This window comes from Rhinolophus sinicus, linkage group LG05 (genome assembly GCF_036562045.2).
Source record: "Rhinolophus sinicus isolate RSC01 linkage group LG05, ASM3656204v1, whole genome shotgun sequence".
NCBI classification, from domain to species: Eukaryota; Metazoa; Chordata; class Mammalia; order Chiroptera; family Rhinolophidae; genus Rhinolophus; species Rhinolophus sinicus.
In genome coordinates, this window is record NC_133755.1 from 163,916,672 (window position 1) to 163,931,314 (window position 14,643).

Sequence of the window (14,643 nt, forward strand, 5' to 3'; positions counted from 1 at the left end):
ACCTAATACATGATTCTATTAAATTCCATCATGGATTTTTAAGTAGAATATTTCTATTTCAATGAAGTTTTTACCATAGATTTATCCTTGGTGTATATTGAAATATATTCAAACCAGCATTCCTATGAAACCAGTATTAAACAGTATTTTTGAGGCGAGTGCCTTCTCTCTCAAATCAAAACGTTTCATGTCTATTAGATTAGCATAGGGCTAAATCCATTGTATTATTTAATAATTTCACATATGTCACAGAAGGACTAGGCTAATGGATTTTTATTTTGAATTTATTATTCATATAATAATGGTAATCTACATTAGTAATCAATACTAGCTATGTATTGACTATGGCACAGGCACTGCTGTAGTGGTGTGCAGGTATTAACTTATTTAATTCCTGTCAACCACCTGTGCAATAGATGCCATTGTCCTTCACTTTGCAGAGGAAGAGACTAGGGTGGAGCAAGGAGAATAATAATGTCCAAGGTCACACAGCGCTGTGGAAGAGCAGGGATGGGAGCTCCATCGTCTGCCCTTTGAACCACTGTTCCCTCACAACCTAGATCAAATACCCAAACGAAAGGAAATGTAGCTTAACATTCCATTTAGTTTGTTGTTTCACTAGACTCCTTCTCCTCCATGGAATTATCATTGCCTTTGTCCCTCAAGTATCCTGGTGACGGAGAATATGAGTAGGACATGGGGTGCCTGAAGGGGAGAGGGTACCATAGGAGTGCTTGGGTAGAGTGAAAGGTAGTTGTTGAGGAAAACTAGAATGGTTAGTTGTTATCTTTAGAAATGATTTGAAAAGTAACGTATTTTTGAAAATCTTAAATATAAATAGAGCTTTCCTGAAACTAGTAGTTTTTTAATTATTTTTTTTTTGGTTTTATGTTTGTTTGTTTTCTGTTCATAGAGTAAGAAAAATACTTGTTGTTTGTTAAGTTAGCTGGCTGTAACTCAAAGGTGATTAGAGTTAAAATTAGTGGGGTGTCTTATTGCTGTTATCATTACTGGTTTAAGGAAATGCGTTGGTGTTAGAGCGTAGATGGACAGTGGAAGAGGGGAGTGAGGGCCACAAGTCAACGAGTAGAGTGGTGGAGGGTTTGGATATATCAGACATTTTGCTTCTCATTAGTCCGTATCTGAAGTTAACATGTTTTATCTATTATTATGTTTTGTCCTAGTTGCTGTGTCCTTAAGGAATCAAAAGGTCATTTTACCCCAGAAGCTAGATGTTTACCAGGTATCTGTTGCAAAAAGTGTCTCTATTCCAGAGCTCAGCGCTTTCACACTCTGTTTTGAAGCAACCAAAATTGGCAAGGAAGACAGTGAATGGATGGCTTTCTCCTACTCAAATGCATCCTTCCCAAAATTACTCAGTTTTGGAAAGGCCAAGAATGGCTACTTTCTATCTATTTCTGGCTCAGAGTGCTTACTAAACAGCGTGTTACCTGTAAAGGATAAAGAAGACATTTTCACAGAAAGCTTTGAGCAGCTCTGCATCGTTTGGAATAATTCTTTGGGCTCTGTTGGTGTAAATTTCAGAAGAAACTATGAAGCAGTTCCATGCGATTCTACCATTAGTAAAGTTATTTCTGGGAATGGGAAATTGTTGTTGGGCTCCAATCAAAATGAAATTGCCTCTCTAAAAGGGGACATTTATAACTTTCGACTTTGGAATTTTACCATGAATTCCAAAATCCTCTCCAACCTCAGCTGTAATGTGAAAGGGAATGTGGTCGACTGGCAAAATGACTTTTGGACTATCCCAACCCTAGCTCTCAAAGCTGAAAGCAACCTAAGCTGTGGTAAGTCTGTGGCATATTAACTCTTTTTTTTTAAGCATTGTTCTATGAATATGTTTGTCAATAAGAAATTATACACACGTATGTATAATTAATTATATGCATACATATAATTAAACTATACATACATGTGTGTATAATAAATACCTACATGTATGTGTATGCATGTATGTATGTATGTACGTATACATATATATAGTTGTCATTAATGAGCTCTCTTAATTTTTAAAATGTTAGCTGCTCAACCGTTCATAGTATACATTTGATTACAAGCCATGTTTTTCTTTCTTTTTTTTTCTTTTTTGAAAGAAACACAGGTTTATTCCCAAATGCCAGCATTAAGGGAAGACAGTGGACTTCTTGTCACAAAGACTGCCTTCCCCATGTTTTTTCAATCAAAGCTTTTGGTCCTACCATTTTTAAATTTTCTTTATGTCATAAAATATCACAGTTTATCACTAAGATAACAACAGTTATAATTATGTCTCAAATAGAAATGTTAACACCAGACTGAAACAAAAGAAATTAGTAAGTTATTGTTTTTAATCACAAGGAGGATACAGTGAAAAGTTGATCATTATCATCCTGGAATGAAATGTCCATGACATTATTTAAATAAACAACTACCACCTAAAAGAATAGTATTTACTCAGTCAGTATTAAATATCAAAACTGTCCAAATAAGGAAAATCTTTGATAATCAGGAATTATCACTGTTTTCTTTGAACTTTTTTTCTATTTGTTTGAAAATGAACATTAGTCCTTTGTTTCAAAGACTCTTCTCTTTGTGGTTGATCTCAGAGAAACTTTAAATGTGGTATTATTGGAAGTAGCTAAATGCAAAATACTTAGGGAACTAATTCTGTGTAACAAAATTAAAATAAACTATCAAACATTCTCTATGTACATAAGTTAATTTTCAAAGTCCTTATTTTACTACAGAAGTGATCAAAGTACAAGAAGTGGTAGTTTCATTATCACTTTTGAATGTTATATGACTGAATCTAAGGTGTTGACAATGTTTATATTTTAGTCACAGGGATAACTCATTAATGAAGGGAAGAAGGGGCCTATATTAAAAAGTAACATGTATGTGACTTTGGAGGGAATTCTATCAGAAATTCGTTTTCAACACTCTGAACAAAGTGGGAGCCATTGTGAAGACCTGAGGCCTCCTCCCCAGTTTCTAACCTGTGTTTGCCCTTCCGGCCTGGGGAACTCCTGTCACCTACCCCTCTGTGTGGGTAACCCATCTCTCCATGTGGTCATGGTGCTCCGGCAGATGTTGGGAGGCTATTAAGTGATGTCATTTGAGAGGTATTTCCTTGTGGGTTGTTGGAAAGAGGGTAAACCACGACCTTGTTCCAGAAGGAGACTGCAAAACTTTGTAAGAGTGAATGGTGTTTCCCAGCACCAGTCAGTATGATTAGCCACAGAGAATTTTCAGGGACTCCTGAAAAGTCTTTCACTCAGAGAGGAAATTTGAGAAGATCAAGTGTATATGTTTGGTGTGGGATGGTGAACAGGAGGAGAAGGCAATGATGTACTTCCTACATTCAGGGTGATAATCTTTATTTGAGGGGCCTGTTCTCACCATATCCTCAGTCATTATTAAAAAATCATAACATAGACCATTTAACATTTCCCTTTCTGTGGGGCAATGTTTGAGAATTATGAGAACCAAAACAAAAAACAAAAAAAAAAGAAAGGAAAAGAAAAGGATTTGGGTAGGTATATTAATAATTGCTAATATTTCATTTATACTGAAATTGAATACATATTATATAGTAGGTACTGTTTTAAGCATTTCACACATATTAACTCATTTTCTACAAGATAGATCCCCTGATGTGGGTTTTATTATTAACCCTATATTGCAGATGAAAAATCTGAGGCGCAAAGGGATTAAGGAATTTAATCAGTGTCAATTAGGACATGACAAAGCCAGGAATTTAACCCAGAAAGTTTGGTTTTAGAGCCATGCTCTCTTAAACAGTATAAATTAGACTGTGCTTCAGAATAAGCAGGACTAGAAAGTGGGACATAGTACTAGAGTAGGTCAGTGAATTCTTTATAAAAGCAGCTTCAGAATTCGATGAGAACTATGAAGGTCCAGGAACTGTCTCTTCTGGCCAGAGTGCCTTCTATGGGAAAATGCTAGTTTTCCAGGGTGTTAAATGGTATTTGTTTTAAACAAAATTAATAAGGTTTCTTTTCTGCAATATAATGAAATGAAAGGGATGTAGTATACAAGAGTTCCTAAACTTCTCTTAGAATTCCTGTAGATGAGGGATTGACAAATGAGGAGGGCCTGTGGCAGGCCATCAATTTTTGTAAATAAAGTTTTACTGGAACACAGCCGTGCCCATGAGTTTTTGTATTGTCTTTAACAGTCTTTAAAATTCCTTTCCCAAGCCTCAAGATTACCAGAATGCACCAGATACATACTTATGTAGTTCAGTCATCTATAAGTTTTCAAAATGATTTCATTGAAAGGAGTGGCACAAGCTTACACAGTCAATGTACTTGAATTCCTTTAATTTTTATAGTGGTCTTGACATTCCATGATGACACTAAACATGCACATTTCGCAGATTCAGATATCCTGGACTGTTTCAGGAGTCATAACAGGAGAGGGAGAGGGAGTTTCCTGCTGCTTAATCATCAGCTTTGGGAGTAGAAGAACTAAGTCACTTATTAACTGACAGGAAATACCTGTGACACAGATTATATCTATGCTTGTTAGCTAAGCAAAACTTCAATAAATCAAAAAATAGTATGCTCTATTAACATTTTAATCTGTCCTCTCCCCTCTCCCCCAGAATATCGTGGCTTGCTCTTTATGGTACTAGTACTTTCCCAAAACTAACGATCAGTATAGTGATTCCATGCCTAATGTTATACTGGCTGGACAATGTCTGTTAAACATGAACATTTATTTCAGAATCAACTTGTAATAGAAAATGAGTAGATTTTCCAAAAGTCTATTGCTAAGTAAATTTTCATTTGAAAATAAGATAGAACAGAACTGACTACATTTAAACATCCTGCTGTTTGTTTCAAATTTGCAATATACTAGCCTTTATAAAAGCAGCTTCAGAATTCAACAGCTTCAGAATTGGATTTTTGTTTTTGTTTTCCTAAACTGTTCTAAGAATATTTGGGGAGTATACCTTATTTAAGAAATTTTCATCATGGTTAATAAAAAAACATGTTTAATATTGTTAGTCCTTTTCAGAAAGAAATGCTTTATTTAGCAGCAATTCTTTTTATTTTCTAGCATCATTCTTTTTCTTAGGACCATTTTATTGAACATACTCAGTTTTATAGCCTCCATGGATAGACAATTTCCCTAGCCTACTCTGTAATTATAGGTGAAAGTACTTGCTTGTGTTATGATTCAAGTTTAGATACTGGCTAATGTCCATCAGTTTTCACAAAGAACAGACAGTGCCTTCTCTACTAGTTTTATTTATTTTACTGCTGACTGCTCTTTCCTGAGGAGTGGTACAGTATAACTCAATGAATAGTCTAAGTTCAAACACATTACATTATTTAACAAGCATTTATTAAGCACTTCCATTTATTAGCCCCTGTGGTTATAAAGATAAGACACAATTAATAAGTACCCAACTTTGTTGTTACTCTTTTCTAGAAATGTTTGGATTTGTACCAGCTTTTCTTTTCATTTCCAAAACTTTGTTCTTAATTACTCAGGCTTCATCAACTCTTGGATTCCTACCTTTTCATTTTCAGTTGTTATAGTTCTGTCCTTCATGGTTATAAAACTCTTGATTCACTATTGACTCCTTCCTTTCATCCCTAACAAATTACTGAGTGTAGAATTTTTAGATTACTAAATTACTTTTAAATAATAAAATAAAGATAAAATCACTCTATCTTTACAAAGGACTTTATTATTTGGAGATGCTTAAACTCTTTATGAGCATAAATGGCTTTCAGAAATAATTTTGTTTTAAATATATTTATTTATGGAAAATTGTAAAAATCAACTTTCGTACAGCTGCAAAGAGGGACTTGAAAGGAATTATTATTATTTTTCCCATTATAACTCATGCTGAGGGTTTATTGCTGTCCACTCTTATTTGGATTATCATTAAGTAGGGTATGAGATGAGTTGTTGGCTACACATCAATCTTTTTTACCACAGCTTGTGTAAATAAATCATGACTTTCAGTAGCATAATTTTGGAAGAACAGATAGAGAAGAAAGAGTAACAGCTTTACAGCTTTTCATCAACTGCTCATTTTCAGTGATTACATTTTTTTTTCAAGGAAACTTGGCTCTAAATTTAGCAGCTAGTATTAAGTAAATACCTTTAAACACCTTTGTGGTATCTACAAAAATCAGTGAACATACATAGGTCACATTCTGAAAACGATTCTTTGATGATGAAGATATTATCATTATCCAGGAGAGGGAATTTTCTCTTCTTCCTTACAGTTTCCTTTGTAAATCTGTTGACCCCAGAAAATTACTAGCAATAGTGACTTTTTAATGTAGATGTGCTGAACATAGAACTGGTTAGAAATAAAAATGTGTGTACACTTTTTATATTTCATGTATTTATATAATTTGGTATCTTCGTAATGTAAGATTTTATTTATCAATATAATTTACATCTAAATAAGGCTCGTCACTTGTATTTATACCATTTTAACCAAAATAATCATCAAAGTTAAGTTCTATTACTATATTGAATCATCATAAGAGAGTGATTATTGAGTATTTATAAAGCAGTGACAATTTGCTAAACTTAAAGTGCCCAAGAAGGAACAATTGATATTTAGAAGTACATCTTACCATTTCCCATTACAGTGTCACAAATTGAAATTTATATGTGTTACTGTACAATGATACTGATAAAATGTTAAAGAAAATTATCAAATATCTTACTGTAAATCATAACTCTTCTGATTTTCTTTCTTTCTTCCCACCTCTAAGCTCTTTAATATACTGCAATGGAAATGTAGTTAGCCTTGAAAGTTCTTTCCCACAATATCCCCTTATCTCCCTTTGTCTTCCAGAGATACTGTATCAGTGCCAGAAGTGGCCTAAGGAGGCTTTCATTGCCAACATTGTGTGTAATTTGAGAAGCACAGGAACTCCATCCAAGGGTCTCCTTTCTTGCATGCTCCAGTGGCAGAGATGTCCTCAGTCATTTTAAGTTTTAAAAGCTTTTTAATTTTTAGAAGTTCTTTACTAAAACAGAGTACCTGAAGGAGAAGGGAGAGCATGTTAAACGTGATGGGAAAGAGTAATGGGCAGAAAACTTGCAAGATAAAATTCTACCTCAATTCTGTCTGAAGCAGACCTGAAACTTCTGCTTGCTCAACTGCTTTTATCCACAGTACACTTGCCTAAGTTTTGAATCTTTAAAGCTCCCCCTCCCTGTCTCTACTTCCTTTCATAGCCAAGCTTCCTCTTTTCTCATTCACCCCTCAATCAAATGTTGGCAGTCCAGAGTTCATCATTCCCACGCTCCTGAAATTAATTTCTGTAGCGCTACTACCAAAATTGAAATGCAAAGTTAAAGGTCTTCTTAGTCTTTATCATTCTTGACCTTCCTGGTATACTTCATATTGTCACACCCTGCATGACATTTTCTTCACTTGAATTCTTCACTTAAAACCACCTTCTACAGGATCTATTGTTACCTTCTCAAATCTATAGCTCTTTTTAAATATAGGAATAGCTATGGTTCCATCCTGTTCTCTTTTCAAATCTACACTCTAGCTCCAGTGATCCCGGACACATCTAAGCTTCTGTTAAGTGTTTCCTGGCTAGACCTCTTATGAAATCAGGTATACCTGCCATGTATCCAGCTGTCTCTCGGGCACCTGAGTTTCTATCACCAGACTTAACGGTTAGCCCACCCTGCCTATGTTTGCTCTTCTTCCAGTATTTCCTTTCTCCTTTTATGAGATCATTACGTACCAATTTCTCAAGTTGGAAACCAGAAAAAAAGTCTTCCATTTTTCCCATTCTTTGCTAGTTCTCCAATAAGTCACTGAATCCTATACATTCTGTTTTCAAATGTCTTGTATCCATCTCTTTCTGTCCATCCTCCTTGTGCTCACGATACCACATTTGAATTATTAATATTATTCATGCTTCTTGGATCTCCCCTCTTTTAGTTGGTTATGGAGCCTCAAAAGTGTTTGCAAATATACATCTTATTTTCTTACCTAGTTGCCCTTCATTTTCCCCCATTTCCTTTAAGAAAGAGTTCAAAATGTGAGCAGTCATTCATAATGCATTCAATAATTTACTCAATAACGCTTAGCTCCCACCTACTATGTGTGTGGGATACACCATTGTTAGAAAGACACAGAGTCCCTGCACTCACACTGCCTACATTCTACAAGGCCCTCCACAATGCTATCCATTACCTATGTATCTGATCATTCCTACTGATTTTCTACAAATAACCCTACTCCAGTAATGCCATGTCGTTTGGGTTCCCAGGTATTTTCCCTGCCTTTAGGTATGTGTTTCAGTAATTCTGTCTTTTAGAAATATCCATCTCAAGTGACACCTCATATTTGTTATAACTCTTCTTTGTAATGGATCACACTCTTTTCCCTTCACGCCAAGCTGCTGGTCACGTCCTTCTTTGGGTTGCTAAGCTCTCCCATCACTCTGAGAACTGTGAAGCCATCTCCCGTTTGTGCTTCTCTGAAAGCAGAGCCATTGTCTTAAAGTATTATCCCAGCCTCTGTGCCTCATAACACTATAAACAATCAATAAATTTTTATTGCATGAACATGTAAAGGTCTGTAATGAGAGCTTCTTGCCAGTTAACATCCCAGACTTGCCCGTAGGGTTGAGTCTTTCTGAGTTAATGTGATTTCTTCCCTGGGCCAGGTGCTGGAGGCAATCAGTAATGAAGAAACCATGACTCCCGAAATGCTGTTAAGCTGGGGATGCTTCCTGCTTATGCGCCCCATTTACCTAGGCGTGTTTTGTTAGCTGATGTACCTGTTCTACCTTCGCATCCTAGTCCCACAGGAAAGTTTGGGAAATGTTTAAACATTAGCATGGAATCACTATTGCAGAAATGTCCTTTTAAAATTGAGTCTATGTATTTACGAGTGTGTGTTTATTTATTCTCCTGTCTTTATTCATAGTGTAGTATACTCTGAGGTAAGTTGACCCATCTTCCCCAGCCTCAACCTGCTCGTAAAAGTCTGAATTGTCAGAGATTTAGTGCAACAGAGAAAATCCACTACTCCTATTAGAAAATCAGCTCAAAACTTGTTTTTTAATGAGGATGAGTCAGTTAAACCTAGAAATAAATAGACACAGAGGCCACCTTAAAGTCATGGAAACATCATATTTCCGGAATTGCAAGTAGTGTATGCTAGTGCCTAGGAACTGAATATAGGTATTTTATGAGTGTTAATATCCAGGTTCATCTTTGAAACTTATCTTTGATGTTTATATTATTTCATTTGTATGAATTTCCACCAAAGCCATATAATTTATTATGTGAAAAGGCCCAGAACTTTTTACACAGACTTTCCGTTTCGTGTGTGGATGGCCAATAAACTGAGTTAAAGATTTTTAGGGATATGTCAACAAGTTGATTTCACATATGCAAAAATTGACACAAAGACTTTAAGAGAATTACTTGATGTTGGAGTATTACTGGTGGACTCTTCTAGAGCTGCTTCTATTATACCAGCCATATGATTCTTGATTATTTTTTTTCTGGGTAATATTAAATCATAAGTCAAACTAGTATAATCTTCTGTGTTGATCAAGGTTCCTACCTGATCCCACTCCCAGCAGCAGAACTGGCCAACTGTGCCGATTTGGGGACCCTCTGCCAAGGTAGGGAGCCAGCGTCGTCTTCTGAAGTCTCTCTGTTTGTTCCTTGTTATTTTGGATAATGCGGTTGTCATTGTTTTGATTTTTATCTTGATTTTTCTCTTGGGAAGCCAGAAACCAGCCAAACAGAAGAATTTCTGGATGTGATTTAGTTGTGTGGGTGCGCAGTACGTACAGTGTGGAGAAAGAATGCATTCACGAACTGGATGACTGCATTTCCATAAAGCACTAAGATTTTTAAATGTGAATGATTATATGCTATTAACCAAGGGTTGATTTCATTTTTTTCCCTATATTTCTTCTCAAGAATATCTGCAAAGGTCCTGTATAAATATAATCATTCAATGTTTTGAAAAAGTATTCCTGTCCAAAAAACAAGGGGAAAACTTAAGTCGAATATTCACTGAAGCTCAAGACAAGGCCATGAGGCAATATGATGTGCAATATAGCTTATATATTAACATAAAAATAGTTATAGTAAACTAATATTAATATAATTTTATTAATCATTGTAATGCATAATGACTATGTTATGATCAGTATTCTAATTATGTATTATGTACTAAACAGTTGCATGCTAAATAATACATAATTAAAATCCCATAAGTTTTAAAATAATAATACCAATATTTTGCTTTAATTTTATCGTTGCTCCTCCTAATTACCCATGACCCATTTTCATCCATTTATTCTATTAAATGCTTCTTTATGAAGTAGTATATTCTATATATCATATTAAGAATCATGACCGTGCCTTTTGTAAAAGCTGGATCTCTTATTAGGAGGAACAGAGCATGAAAATGACAGGGGTTGGAAGTAAGACTAAATGAATAGAAACTGAAGGTCTCTTCAGTGCTTCCAGTAGGGGTATAATTCATTATTATCTTTGTTTCCTTTCTGAGACATTATTCTTGATATTATTATCAATGAATACCCTATGAAAATATTATTAAGTAATTTTTTCTATCAACTCGGTGTAGTTTTAAAATAAGTAAATAACGTAGAAAAAAACTTAATTTTACCTGGTTCAAGATCTAAAGGTCTTTTAAAAAATATTTATTTATGTATTTATTTACTTACTTATTTATTTTAATCTGACATACCTATAGTACTGATTCCTTGGGTTAAATGACAAGATGCCCAGCTATTTTTCCCCCTCCTATGTCCTATATGACCAAAAATCGTTTCTCTGTTCATCGATGCATTTTTGCATTAAGATAAATGTAATTGATTGATCATAATTAAAAAAATAAAGATTTCAAAAAAAAATTCCCCATTCTTAAGTATTATTTATTACTTTGGAATGGAACATATTTTAAATTAAGGATGCATATTTTGAATTAAAGAATTCATTATTTTCTAGAAAGCCTTTAGACGGCAATTCTTTGTGTTACCACTTAAATGTTTTAAGTTTAGATAATTTTTTAAAAATTGAGACATAAATGGTTATTGTACCTCTGAATGTACATTTAATACAAATGTGCTCCTAAGATAAACTAGAGGAAAATTATGCGTATAGTTATTTTACTTTACAGTTCTTCTAGAATCCCTGAGAAAGATACTGAAGCATTACATAAGGGTTTAATCCTTGAGAGTTACAATATTAATAGAATCAGAAGCATATGTATGACATAATGCTTTGAAAATGTCTCCCCCATAAGGCTTCCCCTTATGAAATCCATTTTGTCCATCAAAGTTTAGTAAAGTACTGGGATCTGTAAATGGTTGATTTAATCTATATATTTTACTCTCTTTTGTTTTACTTTACATTTATCTCCTCAAGGAGAAATACATTTTCCTCTGATATTTTATTTCTCTATTCTCAGTGTATTAGGGAGGCTGACTTAGTTTCAATAATTTTCAAGCTGATAGGAGCTGTGTAGACTCCTTCTCTAAACTTTTATTTTTACAAACAGGAAACTGAGTTCTAGAAAGGTTTAGTCATCCGCAGTGTGATCATTAGCCTGTTAATGGCAGACCTAGGTCTAGAATCCAAATGTTCTTTCTCCGTTCCCTTTGTGCCAGTTCCAGACTCTTGCAATATGGTACCAAAGTCCATCTGCACTAATTCTTGATGTGCCATAGAAAGCATTGCTTTATCATATGCATTATAACCTTAGAGTCTATTTAGTGGCAAGAAATGGTTTCCATTCCTCCGCTGTAGACGGTCATGAATTAATTGTAGGTTGCTCATCCATATTAACTGTCATGTGCTCCTTGCAAAATTACGTCTTTCTCATCTTTATTACCAGCTACTGTAAGCTCTCCTAGTACTACACCACCCACTGTCACCACTAACCTGCCTGTTACTAACAGAATCGATAAACAAAGCAATGGTAAGAAATTATTACCTTTTCTGTTTGTAGTGTGTCAGACATGACAAAAGAATTGTATTCTAAGGGTGGAGATAGCTAATGTTCGAACAAAGTTTCTGTTATTGGAATCAATTGGTGCATTTGCAAGACTAATAAAATAAATAATTATCACTGGATCCTCTTGAGTTCCCCCCATTTTAATGACCAGTGGAATGAGTTCATTTCCAGCACCACTCTTCTGTACTTTTACCTAAAATTCCTTTCAAAGGCACTTTTATGAGAAAGGCATTTCATTACATGGAATTAATTTGCATTTTGCTAGAGATCTGAGAAAAAAAATTATTCATGGTATTTTGTCAGATTATTCTCTTGAGAAAACTAGTTTTTAAAGGATTTTATAGTTTCAAAAAATGAAATAATTTTAGTAATTTAATTTTTCACTAAAGCCAACTTTATGTTCAAATATTTGTGACATTTAAATCCATTTATATGACAATACTTTGCTCTCTGTTTTTATTTGTTGAAGAATAATGGTTAGAATGTGATTGTCTATTAACTAAATCACCCATAAATCGATTTTTGATTGATTTATACTTCAAGTAACTGCCAATACTTCTTGCTTTTTTCCTTCATATATACTTTTCTATTTATATTATTTGTAATTTACAAATATAGCAGTTATATAAGATAAGACATGAGCAGTGGAAATTCCAGGTGAATTGAGTTATTATTTAATCTGTTGCCTGTATGGACCACATACCTAGGCTTTTGGTAATTCAGAGTAAGTGATTTCAGTTTTTTCTGAAAAAGAGAAATTCCAGTCAGGTGACCACACCATTGCCTTAAATACAGTAATATTCTCAAATGTGAGATATTAGAAACAAAGGAATTTTCTCAACCCCAGTTTTTTAACTGATGAGGCCAAGACATCTGTAGTATGTCACCAGGGACCAAAATTCAGAGAAAGGAAACCCACATAGTTCACTTTTTCTTTTGGCTTTGGGGGTTACATCAACTTCCTCTGTAAGAACATTTAAATTGGAAGTATGGAATATTTTACATGAAACGTAGATATAAATTTCATTAGCGTTATAAAGACATCGATTCAGGGAAGTGTTTATGGTTATTCTGGTAGTTACACCAAGGAGATTTATGATGGAGCAAGAATTCCAGCAAACCCCAAGAAAGCAACAGCAGCTGAAGTTTCCAGTGCATATTTCACATGGATTCCAGCCAGTAGATGGGAATATTATAATTCTAACTAAGTATTTCGCTCTTTGTATGAACATACAAAGAGCCTCTGTGGCATTCTCCCTCCAGGACTGGCACATCCTCTACTGCCCAAGAACATTTATATGATGCTTCAGAGTTCTTGACTTGGTGGAGCAGAGCTATATTCACTCAATCATGTCATTTCTGACATTCTTGAAGAGAGCCTTGTTTAGTCCATCTTTCTCTGCGTCATAGCCTCCACTGGAGTTTCAACAAAGCAAGCAAATGTTAGAATCAGTTGAAATGGTTTGACTTGGCCACATTAAAGAAAAAAAACCTAATTTAGATGATTCTTGATAAAAATATAAACCTAGCATTTAAAAATATTTCAAAATATTAGAAAGTTATCATGTAAAAATATTCTCAAAGTTGTATACTCAAATTCATGTACCATTTTTAAATATCATTGAACCACCTCTACTATTTATGTAACAGGTTTTTTTTTCTAAATTGACTCTTTTTTTTGGTTAAATATTTTTATTTGCATGGGAAAATTGATATCACTATTGTAAAATGAAAGCACTACTACTTGTTTTAAAATAGAAGTGAAAAGTGAAAATAAATATAATAAAAACAATGTTACTGAATTCCCCCATATCCTACTGTTTTCTCCCATCTCAGTGACTGAAGCTTTCATTATCTTTTTAAAAGGAAAAATAACAAAGTGTTAGAGACAGACTATAGTCTAAATAACATTTTTTCTTTGATATAGTCAAATTTCTAATAATTGAAAGGAGAACTACCTGTTCACCTTGTGAATAAATGGGATTTAGTGTAATGTCCTGGACTAGCTAAGATCATTCACATACTGTCAACAACTTCAGATACACTTCTCTTATTATGCCTTGGGAAACTGATATAGAAAACATTCTCAGGCGTATGATCTGATATATTAGAGAATCTATTTTGTTCACTATAAGAAAGATAGACACATCTATCAAATCTGTTTTCCACCTTATCCAGTTTTTTTAAAATCTGGACTGTCAGAGTTTTACTGACTTCATCAGTAATGAGGGGAGAGGGATTGAAATTGTTTGATAATCAAGTATATTTCTTCAACATATCAATAAAATGTGCTTTTGTGAAATGTTTCTCTTTTTCTATGTAAAGTTTTTGTTGTTATTTTCAATAGGACTTTTATCTGATACCTCATATTTTATACTGAGAAAACTCTTATCTTCGAAGCTACTTTGCACAGATGTTTCAGGAAATAGTGGATAATCTAGGTATTCCCACAAATAACCATTGTGCCGTTTCCATTACATTCCCAAGAAAAGCTCTTGAACTAATCATTATGTCCATTTTCTATGATTAAAGCATCACTGTAGTGCTACCGAATGTTAAACTTTTATAAAGTCAGCAACCCAAGTAAGGAACTAACTCCACTAGCCCTAATT

At 34.2% G+C, this 14,643-nt stretch overlaps 1 protein-coding gene across 7 annotated transcripts in view; it reads left to right on the forward strand.

Annotated features, from left to right (window-relative positions):
* The window catches only part of ADGRG6 (adhesion G protein-coupled receptor G6), a 134,131-nt gene that overhangs the window by 67,231 nt on the left and 52,257 nt on the right, over positions 1 to 14,643 (forward strand). For 4 of the 7 annotated variants that reach the window (XM_019756631.2, XM_019756636.2, XM_019756632.2 and 1 more), the window contains exons 4-6: positions 1,185 to 1,808; positions 9,594 to 9,662; positions 11,912 to 11,995. In XM_019756631.2, the coding sequence (XP_019612190.2) occupies positions 1,185 to 1,808; positions 9,594 to 9,662; positions 11,912 to 11,995 (777 nt within the window). The remainder of the gene's footprint in view (positions 1 to 1,184; positions 1,809 to 9,593; positions 9,663 to 11,911; positions 11,996 to 14,643) is intronic. The other 3 variants (XM_019756637.2, XM_019756635.2, XM_074333641.1) reach the window with 1 other exon arrangement.